A 14,840-nucleotide genomic window follows, 5' to 3' on the forward strand; every position below is an offset into this window, starting at 1 on the left:
AACTTTTGTATTTCTTGTAGAGACAGGGTTTCACTATGTTGCCCAGGCTGGCCTTGAACTCCTGATCTCAAGCGATCCGCCTGCCTTGGCCTCCCAAAGTGCTGGGATTACAGGTGTAAGCCACTGTGTGCCCTGCCTAGTTAATGACCTCTTATCTACTTGGATTCTTCCTTTTTTCTAAGAGTACAATTTTAGGTGAACTGTTAGGTGAAAGATTCCAGAGATTAGAACCTGGAAGACTGCTAAACCAATGAAGTCTAACAGCACATGCTTTATAATTCAGTTGTAACAGCAATTTTTTTAAGGTAAGGGAATGGATAGATTGTCTTGTAAAATGGATTTTAATAAATTGACTATAAAATAGTTGTAGGTAGGGAAAAAACACTCATATGACTTTTATACTGAGGACTTCACGGTTCCCTTATGTGATCTTCATCTCCCTGTGCTACTGTTGCTCTTGTCATGACTCCTGCTTTTTTTCTATCTCTATGCCCTTTGGAATTTTGGTGAGTTAAGACTATGTACTTGAGTCATTCTCAGACTACTTGAGTAACCAAGTGACAGTTTTCACTGTTACTTTCTTGTATGGAAAGAAGCATTTAGGTTAAAGTTGTATTTATCCACAGGATTTCAGTGCTGTGACTTTGAGACTTTCAGTTTTTATTATTTGTAGTTAAAGTTTTTTAAACCTTAGTAGTCTTATATTTTAGAAAATTTAACAGACCTACTATATAGAGACAATGTTATCAATACTCAATTCAGTTTAAGGCACGAAAGAATAAAAATATGGAGCTTTAATATAAGGTAGTAGTATTAGCACACATAAAGCACTATGTGCCAAGCATTGTCCTAAGTATTTCATATATAATCTCATTTAATCCTTACAACTCCTTTTGAGATAGATACTATTATTATTCCAATTTTACACGTGAAGAAACTGGGGCCAGACATGTTCACTTGTCTGAGGATGCACAATGGGACCAGGACAGAGAGAATATATTCTGAGCCTGTTGATGAAGTACTCTACTACTTAGGTAGTGTTTCCTCACATCTTTTTCCTGAAATGTCGACATAGAAAACATTGAATGTAACTTCAATATAAAACTTACAAACACAAGAACATAATAAAAGTTTAACAATATATTGGTGATGTCACTGGCATTGCTTATTAATAATAGTTTTCAATGAAGACAAAAACATTGTGTGTTCAGGGTTTCCAAGAAGCTCAACTTCAATGATTCACACTAGGAGGACTCAAAGGACTTATGGCTAAGATTTATTACAACAAAAGGATACAAGGCAAAATCAGCAATGGCAAAAGGTGAGTGGTGAGAAGTCCAGAAGAAACCAGGTGCAAGCTCCTAGAGTTCTCTCCTAACGGAGTCACAGGGCACACTGAATTTCCCCAAGCAATGAGGTGAGACAGCACTTGTGGAATGCTATTTATCAGAGAAGCTCATTAGAGACTCAGTGCCCAAGGATTTTATTAGGCGCTGATCATGTAGGCACCCGCCCAGCTTGCACCAAAATTTCAGACTCATAGAAGGAAGGCAGAACTGCAGAAGGAAGAACCATATTGTTTGTACAGATAGTTTGGCCATACTTATCAGTTAGAATGGTGGTAATCCTCCCCAAATCCAAGTTCCAGCCAAGCGCCAATGTTTGTATACAGGCCTTTCTAAACATGGCAGCCTTAGAGCTGCTGTGTCAGCTCTTGTCTGCACACAATGTCTGTTAATTTATTTCCACTATGAGACTTTTTAGCAATCTTAAAAGTGATGAAAGAAGTAAGGAATACATTCAAAATTTTATACTAGCCTTTTAAATTTATATCAGACCTTGTTTCACCATTTACAGAAACACAAAAATAGAATAAAGTCTAAAGCAAGTGAGGAAATGCGACACATAGAGCAAGAAAAATAAAAGTTGGGCTGCAGTTTCTACACATAATGAACTTCTTAAAGATTATACACTCTTGGTCAGGTGCTGTGGCTCGTGCCTGTAATCCCAGCACTTTGGAAGGCTAAGGTTGGCGGATCACTTGAGCCCTGAAGTTCAAGACCAGACTGGGCGCATGGCAAAACCCTGTCTATGTGAAAAGTACAAAAACTAGCTGGGCATGGTGGCACATGCCTGTAGTCTCAGCCACTCGTGAGGCTGAGGTGGGAGGATCACTTGAACCCAGGAGATGGAGATGCAGTGAGCCAAGATTGTGCCATTGCACTCTAGCCTGGGTGACAGAGTGAGACACTATCTCAACAACAACAACAACAACAACAACAACAAAAAGATTATATATTCTTGCAAGAATTGTGCACTGTAGATTGAACTCTGAGCTTTCTATTATGTGTGTCTTATGGAAACATTAATTTTTTTCCAGATAGATAATACCTAACAATGTTAAGTGTTTCCTTTGTTCCAGGCATTTGTTAAGGACCCTATGTTTATTGCATGACATAATCTTCATATAGGGACATAAGTCCTGCAATTTAGGAACTTGTGATATTCTTATGTTCCAGATGAAGAAACTGACTCGGAGAAGTTAAGTAACGCATTCAAAAATCACAGGATCGCGTAGCTAGTAAGCAGGGTAGACTCAGATATGCCCAGTTGCTTTTAACAACTGTAATCATTTATGATTGGTTAAACTCATCTCTCTGGAATTGAAGAGTTCTTTATTGCTGCTATCTTTTGATCTTCTGACCGTGTGATCATCCAAGACTATGTCACCTGGCTCAGTGTCTCCCTTTCCACTTTGGTCCTCCAAGCAACTTGGGTAACTTTTATGGTTATATGGAAACCACTCCTTGATCTTCACAGCTGCAATAATCATATAAACCTACCTGTATCTGGATCTGTTTTCTCCTCCAACTTTCCAGTTATGACAGAGTTTTAATCTTAAGACTAATCACTCATACTTTGGCTCCTATCTCCTCTGCCTTCTCAGGGATCTTACATTATTATTACCACTTATTCTCTTCTTTATCTTCTATCTCTCCCTCTCAACTGGGTGTGTCCCATTGGCATTGACACATCAAGGCACTGTGATCTTACTGATGCCCTTCATGGAGCCACCCCTGCCAGCTCCCTTCACACACAAAAGTGGCCTTTGCATTCTATCTTGATTTCACCATTCGCTTAGTTCTCAACCTGTTGAAGTTTGGCTCCTGTTCCTGCCTCTCTCTCTGTTCAGTGGACATTTTAAAATTCTATCTTGATCTCTCAGCAGCACTTAGACTGTCTCCTATATTTTTTGTATTTGCTTCTGTTACGTCACGGTTTGCTGATTTTCCTCCAGTTCTTTTTCTTGTGTTAGGCTTTTCTCTTTTTCTTGTGTCAGGCTTTTTCTTGTGTTACCCTTACCTGTGAAGTTAGAGTTCTCAACTCCTTATCACAGGAGTCAGAGATGATGTGGACATTCCTATAGTTCCACAAAGCCATTTTCAAATTATTTTTTATTCTCATGCAAACTCCTTTGTTATTTGAGTTTCACTCTGAATAATTATACTATCTTCTGTCTATTTTCAGCAGTATCCTCGAATTACACCCCCACCCCCATTCCTTGAGGACTTTATCATTTGATTGCTTCTACTTCATTCACCTTATGTTCCTGTTACTCTTCTGAGTATTTTGGTAACCTTACAAATAAGGCTCAACATTCTCTGACTTCTTCAGTTCCAACAACCGTGCCTCATAAATTACATTAGTACCTTAGTAAATTACAAGTGTGGACAGGATCTTGGGCTTATTGTTTGGGTGGGCTTTCCTCTACGAAGGTATAAACACACACACACACGTGTATTAGTCTTTGACCACAACCTGTGATTTCTTCCAGCTCTGCCCTGCCTCTTTATCATTCCTCTTTTGACATTGTGCGTTCATTTCCTATTGCTGCTGTAGGAAAATAGCACTCACTTAGTGGCTTAAAACAACACAAGTTTATTATCTTACTATTCTGGAATCGAATGTTTTGCTGGGCTAAAGTCAAGGTATCAGCAGGATTGCATTTCTTCTGGAGGCTCTGTTTCCTTCCCCTTTTCAGCTTCTAGAGGACACTTGCATTTCTGGACTCACAGGCCCTTCCTTGCATCACTCCAACCTCTTACTTCAATCATCACATCTCCTACTGACTCCAGGCCCCCTCCTCCCTCTTATAAGAACCCTTGTGATTACATTTGCCCTCCTAGATAATCCAGGGTAATCCCCTATCTGTAGCTCTTTTAAATCCGTAAAGTCCCTTTTATCATGTAAGGAAATATATTCACAAGTTCCTGGGATTAGGATTTGGACAGGCTGTGGGGGGAGAATTATTCTGTCTACCACACCTAGTCAAGACTTTACTCTCTCAACTGCTCTTTCATCTCCTAGTATCCCTCCTTCCTTTTTGCTCTTCTAAAAATGTACCCATAGTAGCCACATCATGCCACTTTGGTCCCTACCTTGAAACCATTAAATGTTTTCCTTTCTGCTTACAAAGGAAATTCAGTGTAAAACCCAGACTCCTTCCTGTCATCACAAAATGCCCTACATATCTGACCTCTGTTATTTCTGACTTTACTGCAGACAAATATTCTCCTTCACTCTGCTGTGCCACAATGTTCGTTCTATTTGGTCCTTGGGACACAGCAAGCTGGTTTTTACCCAAGTACCTTTGCATTGGCTCTTCCTGCCTGAAATGCACTGTCCCCAGATCATCACAGGATGAACTGTATCCTTCCTGTCACTGAAGTCTCATCATGGATGTTACTTCCTGAGAAAGACATTCTCTGACCAGCCAATCTAAACCAGGTGACCCTGCCTATCTCTGTGTCATACCATGTATGGCTTTTCTTCTGAATATTTATCACTGTCTGATTTCTTTTCTGTGTGTTGATCTTCTCTCTGAAGGTAGACTCCATGGAGGCAGGAGTTTTTTTTGTATATTTTTTCTCTACTGTACCCCAAATGCCCTAGAACAGTGCCTGGAACTTTCATAGGAACTTAAATATTGAATGAATGTTGAATACATCTATTCCCCCTTTTACTATATGCACTAGAATGTATGCTTTATGAGGATAGGTAGCTTGTCTTACTCACTGTTGTTATCAGTACCTAGAACCAAGCCTGACCTTATTGGGTTCTTTCAAATATATGAAAGATATTTGAAAATATTCACATATCCCTTGAATGTTAAATGAATAAATGAACAGATGAATTCCCTCTCAAATCCAAGTCATGTTTGCTATCTAACCTGCTGAATGTTACCTAAACCTCTCTCCTGTCAGTACCTCCTACTTCTTTGCCCTGGGAAGCTCAATCTTTGGCATTGGGCACTCATCAACATGCCTTTTATGTGGTTCTGATTCACCTTCTCTCTCTTTCCTGTTAGCATCTAATCAAACATTTTTTCTTTCTTTTTTTCTCCCTTTCTTTGTTTCTTTCTCTCTCTCTCTCGTCTCTCTCTCTCTCTTTTTTTTTTTTTTTTTTTTGAGATGGAGTCTCGCTCTGTGGCCCAGGCTGGAGTGCAGGTGGTCGGATCTCAGCTCACTGCAAGCTCCGCCTCCCGGGTTTACGCCATTCTCCTGCCTCAGCCTCCCGAGTAGCTGGGACTACAGGCGCCCGCCACCTCGCCTGGCTAGTTTTTTGTATTTTTTGTTGTTGTTGTTTTTAGTAGAGACGGGGTTGCACCGTGTTAGCCAGGATGGTCTTGATCTCCTGACCTCGTGATCCGCCCGTCTCGACCTCCTAAAGTGCTGGGATTACAGGCTTGAGCCACCGCGCCCGGCCTCTCTTTCTTTTTTTAGGTCTTACTCTGTCACCCAGACTGGAGTACAGTGGCATGATCACAGCTCACTGCAGCTTCAACCTCCCAGGCTTAAGTGATCCTCCCACCCCAGCATCTGGAGTAGCTAGGACCCTAGGCACATGCCATCGCACCCAGACAGTTTTTAAAATTTTTTGTAGAGAAAGGATATCCCTATGTTGCCCGAGCTGTACCAAACTCCTGGGCTCAAGCGATCCTTCTGCCCTCAGCCTCCCAAAGTGTTGGGATTACAGGCGTGAGCCATCATGCCCGGCACATTTCTTTTTTTAAAAAAAGTCTCCACTTACAATTAGTTTATACTTCTATCTTACATTTCACCTGTGCTACAACGTTTTTTGGTCTGCCTGCTCTTTGACTTTATGAGACTGAAAAGTCTTGTTAATTATTATATTTTCAAAACCAGTGACAGTACCTGCTTATATCGTATATTTGTATATTGTATGCTCAACAAAAATTTCTTGTATTCTCATTTTTACCCTCATAACAGCTATGTAAGGCTTTCTGTGTGTATGAATATTTTCCTCATTTTGTAAATTCAGAAACTGAGGCTCAAAGTTGTTAAGATTTGTTTCCCCTAAAGTCTCCTTCCTAATAAACTACAGAGCAAGGGCATTTGACTGAGGCTTTTGTCCTACTCAGCATTATGTTACCACTTTCTTCAAACCTTCTCACCCCCTTCTCTCTAGAAATCAATCTTGCTTCCTGTCACTAAGAAATATGGTATTCTAGCATTTATAAGAAACTTAAAAACATTTACGAGAAAAAACAAACAACCCAATAAAAAGGTGGACAAAAGACATGAATAGACGCTTCTTAAAAGACATGCGATCAACGTTCATATAAAAAAAGTTCAACATCACTGATCATTAGAGAAATGCAAATCAAAACCACTATGAGACACCATTTAACACCAGTCAGAATGGCTGTGATTACAAAGTAAAAAAATAACAGATGCTGGCAAGGTTGTGGAGAAAAAGGAACATTTATACACTGTTCGGCCATTGTGGAAGACAGTGTGGTGATTCCTCAAAGACCTAAAGACAGAAATACCATTTGACCTATTACTGGGTATATATCCAAAGGAATATAAATCATTGTATTATAAAGACACATGCATTGTATGTTCATTGCAGCACTATTCACAATAACAAAGACATGGAATCAACCTAAATGGCCATCAATGATAGACTGGATAAAGAAAATGTGGTACATAAAGAGCACTGAATACCATGGAGCCATAAAAGGGAATGAGATCATGTCCTTTGCAGGGCATGACTGGAGCTGGAGGCCATTATCCTTAGCGAACTAATACAGGAACAGAAAACCAAACATCACATGTTCTCACTTATAAGTGGGAACTAAATGATGAGAACACATGGACAGATAGGGGGGAACAACACACACTGGGGCCTTTCAGAGGGTGGAGTGTGGGAGGAGGGAGAGGATCAGGAAAAATAACTAATGGGTACTAGGCTTAATACCTGGGTGACGAAATAATCTGTACAACAATCCCCCATGAAACAAGCTTACATATGTAACAAACCTGCATTTGTACCCCTGAACTTAAAAGTTAAAATAAACAAAAAATAATTTTAAAAAATACAAAAGGAAATACAAGGTTCTGAACTCTTTCAGTTTTCTGTCTTCATTCCTGGAAAATTAGTACTCACTTTAATCTTCTTCCTTCTAGTCTAAGATTAAGAGATGTAATTCCAATTTTCCCAGCTCAGTGAAGGGTGTCTTTTGATTCAGTCAGCTATTTCTTTCTGTTTCCACACTTCACACCCCAAACTTGAGGGGACTCAGTCTTTTATAAGCACATTGTACTCTTTTCTGTCTCAGTTTACTGTTCTTTTTGGTTTAAATGCCTTTTTTTTCCTTCTAACACTTGGTCAACTTTCAAAGCTGGAAGGAAGCATCACCTCTTTTAAATATGAAGCCTTTTCACAAAGGAGGGAATGATGATTGACTCAGTTTTATGTCTATTCTATACACTGTGCTATCAAAGCATGCAGAGTATGTATTGCATATACGTTTTTCTTTAGTCTCTCTGGAGGCAGGGGTTATATCTTTGGCATTTATCTCTGGATAAATTTTACCTGTCATTGAGTAGGCATTCAGTAAATGTTTACTTTCATGATCCACTTATTTTTATTATGGCCAATGATAGTTCTGGAGGTAAAATGTCCTGTGTTGGTGGTGATGGGAGAAATTTTTTCATATCAACTATCTTCTCTTCCTGTGCTTAGGAGTTTGATATTTTGTCTACTTTAATGTAATCTCTAAAAGAAGACCTCTTCCCCTTCATTTGTGTTTAAGGAAGCAGATGAATTCTTATCTAAGACAAAATACATAGTGCAAAATTTAGCCAGTGTTTCAAAGAAATATGAAACAACATGCCAAAACATGATTCTCCCATTAATGTTTTAATCTGTAAATATGATGATGTTATTAGGTCATCAACCCATAACATAACATGGAAAGTTATGCCATGAACCCAAACTTGAGCTCATTTGATTACAATTTTAAGAGCTAGAAAAAGGGTAAATGCAAATACTTAAGTATCTATTAGATACTCTTTTTACACCATATCTTAATTTTCATTAATCATTTCATAATTTGACTTTACTTTTTATCTCCTGTTTTATGGACTGCCATTAATTTCTGGTAATAACCATTCTTTATGTCTCCACTTAGCAGTCCAGTACCAAATTCCCCAGTTGCTACTGTAAGATTCGTGTAAGCTAACTTTAGGATTGATGTCTATCCCCTTGTGAAGTATATGTAAGTTCTAAAATCTTGCTGTCTGTGGCTATGTCTTTTTTGCTGCCTAATCTTTGTTTTGGTTTATATTTCCTGCCTAGGCCTATGATTTTTTTGCCCAGTTTCCTCCCTGCATTGCAAACCTGTTGCCTACAGCTACATCTTCCATCCACATGATAATCTTCTGCCCTGGGGTTTATTCATAGACACCCACAGCTGGCTTTATCCCGTTTCTCTTTTCTTTCCTTTGGTTTTCTTTCAATCCTTAGCTAGTTCCCTGAGTTATAGGGGAGCAGTATTCATCACTTCCCAAGGGGTCCCTGAGCCCATTCTTCTTAACTGTGTCCTCTTCCTGTAACTTTTTGGGTTCAGAGAAGCTTTTCTTTCCTTTCCTTCCTGTGACCTGCCTACATTTAAAGAGATTATGCAGATCTCCACTTGTCATTCATTATTGCCATATTTTGTCTTCTCAGAAAAAAATGTTCTTTGACAAGCATGCATTGGACTCATTTTTTCTGCTCATTATTGAGGCCCAATTATCTTCAAATCGCTTTACATTTATGCCAGTTCCATTGTGCGGCAGGTCTTTAACCCAAACCACTTTCTTAAAGCAACACAACGTTTCCTCCATGGTATCCTCAGAGGGGCCTTTGGCATTCAAGTTTTTGCCCATGAGATGATAAGTGGCTTCTATTCTTAGAAACTAGAGCAACAAATACTATATTATAGTACTATTAAATACGTTTGCAGTTTCCCAAAATGTCCCATCCTTCTCATTAGACTTCATATAAGAAGACAGACCAAGTCCAATGTGAAGAATTAGGCCAGAACTCAATGGAAGAATCAAATGTCCATTTCTACTTAGACTATTGCAATAATTTAGCAAAGGTAGAGTGTATCTTGGACTAGGGTAGTATCAGTAGTAGTCTGAAAAATGTTTGGATTTTGGATATATTTTGAAGGGAAAGCAAATCATCCATGAAACTGTACTAATTGTTCCTCTGCTATTCTTTTTTCTCTCTTTTTAGTTTCGCTATTCAAATTGGCTTGACAAGTTGTATATGGTGGTGGGAACTTTGGCTGCCATCATCCATGGAGCTGGACTTCCTCTCATGATGCTGGTGTTTGGAGACATGACGGATACCTTTGCAAATGCAGGAAATTTAGGAGATTTAGGAGCTCTGTTGTTTAACAACACTAATAGCAGTAAGTATTGTTTGTGTACCAATTTTATTGGAAACTTGCAGCAAAAACAAGCACTTCAAGTGATGTTTGTAGATTCTTTACTAAATACACATTAGTGTGTTTAGTCCTGTAGGAGGCAGACAGTCTGAGCTATAATTCATATTTGTAGTGAGTTAGAAAAGATAATATTTGCAAGCATTACAACACACAACTGAAGTGCCAGCAGAGATATGTAGAAAAAGAGAGAGCTCTGTGAAGTCAGAAATATTCTGGAAAGCTCAAGAAGAAATATAGGAACTTAATTAGAACCTTGAATGGTAAGTAGAAATCAGTTGTGAGATTTCCTAACAGATTGAATATGGGTGTAAGAAGAAAAGTTCAGGATGATTCTAAAGTTTTTAGCCCTAGAAACTGGGAGGATGCAGTTACTATCAACAGAAATGAGAAATGGAGGAGAGTGGATTTGAGCAATAAATGCCAGAAATTTAGTTTTGGACATTGTTATATGTTGGGCTCTCTGGAAGTAGATTCAGCAATGGAAAAGTGGGGCTAAATTGTGTGTGTGTTGGGGGGGTGTATTTTAGGATAAGATAAATAATAGCTTGTAGCTTGTTTTGTGTGTTAATGGAAATGATCCTCAAGAAAGGAGAAAGTGATGTTTGAATGAGAGAGGGAAGAGATTTGCTAGAGTGATATCCTTGAGAAAGAATGGAATCCAGTGCTGTGGAAGAAAACAATAACAGGTGGGAAAAGCGAATTTGAGTGTCAGTACCCAGTGGTGGGTAGATGAGGAGGTGAGAATCTGTGGAAGTTTTCTCCTGGTAACTTTAGTTTTCTCAGTGAAGTAGGAAGCGAGACAATTGGCTGATAGAGACAGAGAAAACAGATGTAACACAGCTCTCAAGGAAAGTGGGAAAGTGAATAGACTACAGAAATAATCTGGGTGTAACATACATATTCTCTCTTTCTGTCTCTCTCTCTCTCTCTCGATGGGGAGGAATGGATTGATATCTCTGAGTTTCCTAGGTTACCTCTGGTTAAGCCTAGATTGATTTAAACTAAGCTACTCAAAAACTTACAATCTAGTTTGCACTTAGGTGGTCAAATGTTGAAAATGCCTGTTTGAGAATGTACTTGAAAATATAGTGATACCACTCAGCTTACAAGGACCTTTCAACTTTTGAGCTTTCAAGTTTCTGATGAATGCAATGAGTCACTTCCCCAGAAACATGCACATAAATATTCATACCAATCTCGGGTGTAAATGGATCTTTTGATATTTTTCAGTGGGTCCTTGGAACCACTTTGTGATCCTGAAAAGTACATCGTTTACCCTAAGGTAGAATTACTTCTGGCTGGGCCAGAAAAATTTTTGTATGTTTGAGCTATGTAAAATTCTTATGGATTTATTACATTCTTTTGCGGCATTCAAAGGAACCTGCAGAAAGATGCTGTACCACCTTTGAACTGGTACCTTTCTTTTACACCATTCACCAAAGGAAGTCCTCAATGCTTTCTGAATTCATTGGTTCCTATACATGCTATATTGGGCAATATTCTGTGGTGTTAGCTCTCTTAGTGCTTCATAGTGGAAGAATCAAATATTTCATCACTCTGGTGGCTCAGCAGACCTAATGGGTACATCTCTGTCCATTCAGATCTTGCTCACTTTTTAATGGCTTCCCGGCCTTCAGAATTGTGAGAAATAAATTTCTATTGTTTGTAAGCTCCCAGTTTATGTATTTTGTTATACCATCCCAAATGGACTAAGACACATAGTAAACTCACTTACTTACTTAATAGCATGCGTGAGTTCCCAAACAGATGATGACCTAGTTGTGATGACTAGCTCCTTTCTGGATAGGCCCATGTGTCTGTATGCCTATCAAAATCTCCTAGGCTAAACAGTGGCCACATCACCACAGCTTGCCAGCTAGTAATTTAGATTTCCACCTTCATAGATATCTAGTTTCCAGCTGAGATTGTAGTTCACATTGCACTCCTTGCCAGTCATTCCCATTAAGCTCACTCTTCTAATCTTGAGAATGGGAAAGAGAAAGCTTAGAGAAATATTTGAAAGTTTACTTTTGTTATCCTCTTAAGAGGGGATATATTTAGTGGTTAGAGAATAGACTCTGGAGTTGAACTACCTGGCTCAAAAACCACACCCTTACCAATTTTTAGTTTTGAGGTTTAGGGAATTTATTCATACTTTAGTTATTAAGTTGGATAACAATAGAACCTACTTCTTAGGATGGTTGTGATATTTAAGTGGATTCATTCATTGAAGAATCACAGAACAAAGTCTAGTCATAAAAAGTACTCAACAAATATTAGTTACTGTTATTATCAACAGGCTTTCATGTTCCTCACAAATGAAATTACATAACTTGCAAAGATGATATGGTTCCTTATATAATTTTTCTTTACAAAACTCTATGATACTACCTCAATTTTTATAGTTGTTGAAAGTTTGAGACATACCCAAAGTTACTCAGTAGCTATTACAGATGTGAATAATCACCCCTTTAAGTAGCATTTCCTTGGTTACTGAATCACCAGCCATGCCTTTCAGGGAAGGTAGGTGTCTTCAAACTATGACCCCGGGCTATTTGGCCTGCTGCCTCTTTTTGTACAGCCTGTGAACTAAGAATGGATCTTACATTTTCAAATCATTGGAAAAAAAATCAAAAGAAGAAATTATATTTTGTGACACATGGAAATTATGTGAAATTTAAATTCCAGTACCTGTAAATAAAGTTTAATGAAATGTAGCTACACCTATTCGTTTATATTTTATGAATGTAAGCAGCCTATGACTGCTTCTATGCCACAATGGCACAGTAGAGTAGTTGTACAAACCATATGGTCTGAAGAACCTAAGATATTTACTATCTGGTCCTTTATAGAAAAAGGTTCCCCATCTCTGAGTTAGGGTATTGAGTGAGGGGTTGTTGTCTTCAGTCAATCCATCAGTTAATTTGTATTAGAGCATTCTGTGTGCCAGTCATAGTATATGCCCTCATCATTCCCAACTCTTGAGAAGCTTAGTATAATGGGAGGGATGGACAAGTGAACCAGTAAATACAGTTGAATATGATTAGTGATATAATACAGAGATACATAAAATGCATTGGAAAAACAGAGAAAGGACACCTGACTCCATATAGAGGAATCATGGGAGGCTTCCAAGAGGAGGTGATAACCAAGTATGGTCAGCATCTGTCGCCTACACAAAATGTACATATTCTGTGTAACAGGTGAAACCATTTGAAAATAAAGATTAAATAAGTAAGATTAATACTCTCCCTCACTGCCACTCCTCATTTCCACTCCCCCCACCATTGTGTATCCTTGCATGCCTTTGTAAAGACAGCATGCTATCTTTACTGCGATTTTCACTTTAGGACACTTACTACACTATCACTACTCTGCATGTGTGCAGATTCAGACTGTCAGAGACCCTCAAGGCTGACATCCCCCCTGGAAAGGGGGGATAGCATCAGAGGTTTTGATGCTTGTCCCAGAGATGAGGGCAAACATATTCTGTCATGCCTGTGGAGGGAGAACCAGCCTACTAAATTCTTGGGGCCCCAGATACTGTCAGATCATTCTTCTTTTTGCCCTTCCCTAGGCAAAACCTCGTTATCTCTCCATGGGGGTGGACTAGATACCAGAGCCTCCTTATTGGAGAAGTATTCCTTGCTTAAGGGGACTTGGATTTGCCAAGGCTCTTAAAAGCCTGGAGGTGTTTACACTAAACATAGGATCTAATTAGACAGCTCTAAAAACTTCTTGAGTAAGCAGATCCTTCTTTGTTGCTGCAATAGAACCCTCATAAGTTTTCTCGTCCCAATACTTTGCCGTAATTAACAGATATCACCTTGTGTTCTGCTGTTTTACTATGGACCAGATTTCCTGACAGCTACTCCCATCTATCTCTGGTTTAATTATAGAATATGTGCAGCCTTTGCCTTAAAATCTCTGATGACTGGAGCCTAGGAAACTCTCTGGTTTTGTCATACCACTTTTTTTGTAAACAAAGCTTAATCACTGATGAATTTCTGTAGTATTCTGTGAATTCTCATCTTCCTTATGAGACTGGCCACTATCCGGAAATGATCCTAGATAAAGGCGACTGTGGTTTTAAATGTGTTGTGGTGAAGATGGCAGGTGAGGCACATGTAAAATGACATCCAGGCAGTTGAAGAAATGACACTAAATCTTGGCATAAGGAATGGGACTAGAAGCTGGGTGTGGTAGTGTGTACCTGAAGTCCCAGCTACTGGAGAGGCTGAGGTGGGAGGATCACTTGAGATCAGAAGTTCAAGGCTAGTCTGGGCAAAACAGTGAGACTTTGTCTCTAATAAAACTTAAAAGATTAAAAAAAATATTAGGAGGAGGTGGAACAAGATAGCCAAACAAAAGCCTCCAGAAATCATCGCCCCCACCCCCATTCCTACAGGAACACCAAATTGAACAACTGTTCACAAAACAAAGCACCTTCATAAGAACCAAAAACCAGGTGAGTGACCACACTATTTGGTTTTAGCATCATACTGAGGAAAGAGGCACTGAAGAAGGTAGGAAAGAGAGTCTTGAATTGCCTGCACCACTCTTGCCCTCCTCCACCAGCAGCACATACTGAAGAATGAATCACAGTCTCTTAATAGCTAAATTGATCAAGCAGAAGAAAGAATTAGTGGACTTGAAGACAGACTATTTGAAATACACACACTCAGAGGAGACAAAAGAAAAAAGAATAAAAAAGAATGAAGCATGACCACAAAACCTACAAAATAGCCTTAAAAGGGTAAATCAAAGCGTTATTGGCCTTAAAGAGGAGGTAGACAGAGAGATTAGGGTAGAAAGTTTATTTAAAGGGATAATAACAGAGAACTTCCCAAACCTAAAGAAAGATATCAATATTCAAGTATAAGAATGTTGTAGAACACCAAGCAGATTTAACTCAAATAAGACTACTTCAAGACATTTAACAAACTCCCAAAAGTCAAGGATAAAGAACGGATCCTAAAAGGAGCAAGAGAAAAGGAACAAATAACATACAAAGGAGCTCCAATATGTCTGG

At 38.9% G+C, this 14,840-nt stretch overlaps 1 protein-coding gene across 5 annotated transcripts in view; it reads left to right on the forward strand.

Moving 5' to 3' along the window:
• The window catches only part of ABCB1 (ATP binding cassette subfamily B member 1), a 219,545-nt gene that overhangs the window by 115,505 nt on the left and 89,200 nt on the right, over positions 1 to 14,840 (forward strand). For all 5 annotated transcript variants that reach the window (XM_028844740.2, XM_077994375.1, XM_077994377.1 and 2 more), the window contains 1 exon segment: positions 9,595 to 9,772. In XM_028844740.2, the coding sequence (XP_028700573.2) occupies positions 9,595 to 9,772 (178 nt within the window).

This window comes from Macaca mulatta, chromosome 3 (genome assembly GCF_049350105.2).
Source record: "Macaca mulatta isolate MMU2019108-1 chromosome 3, T2T-MMU8v2.0, whole genome shotgun sequence".
NCBI classification, from domain to species: Eukaryota; Metazoa; Chordata; class Mammalia; order Primates; family Cercopithecidae; genus Macaca; species Macaca mulatta.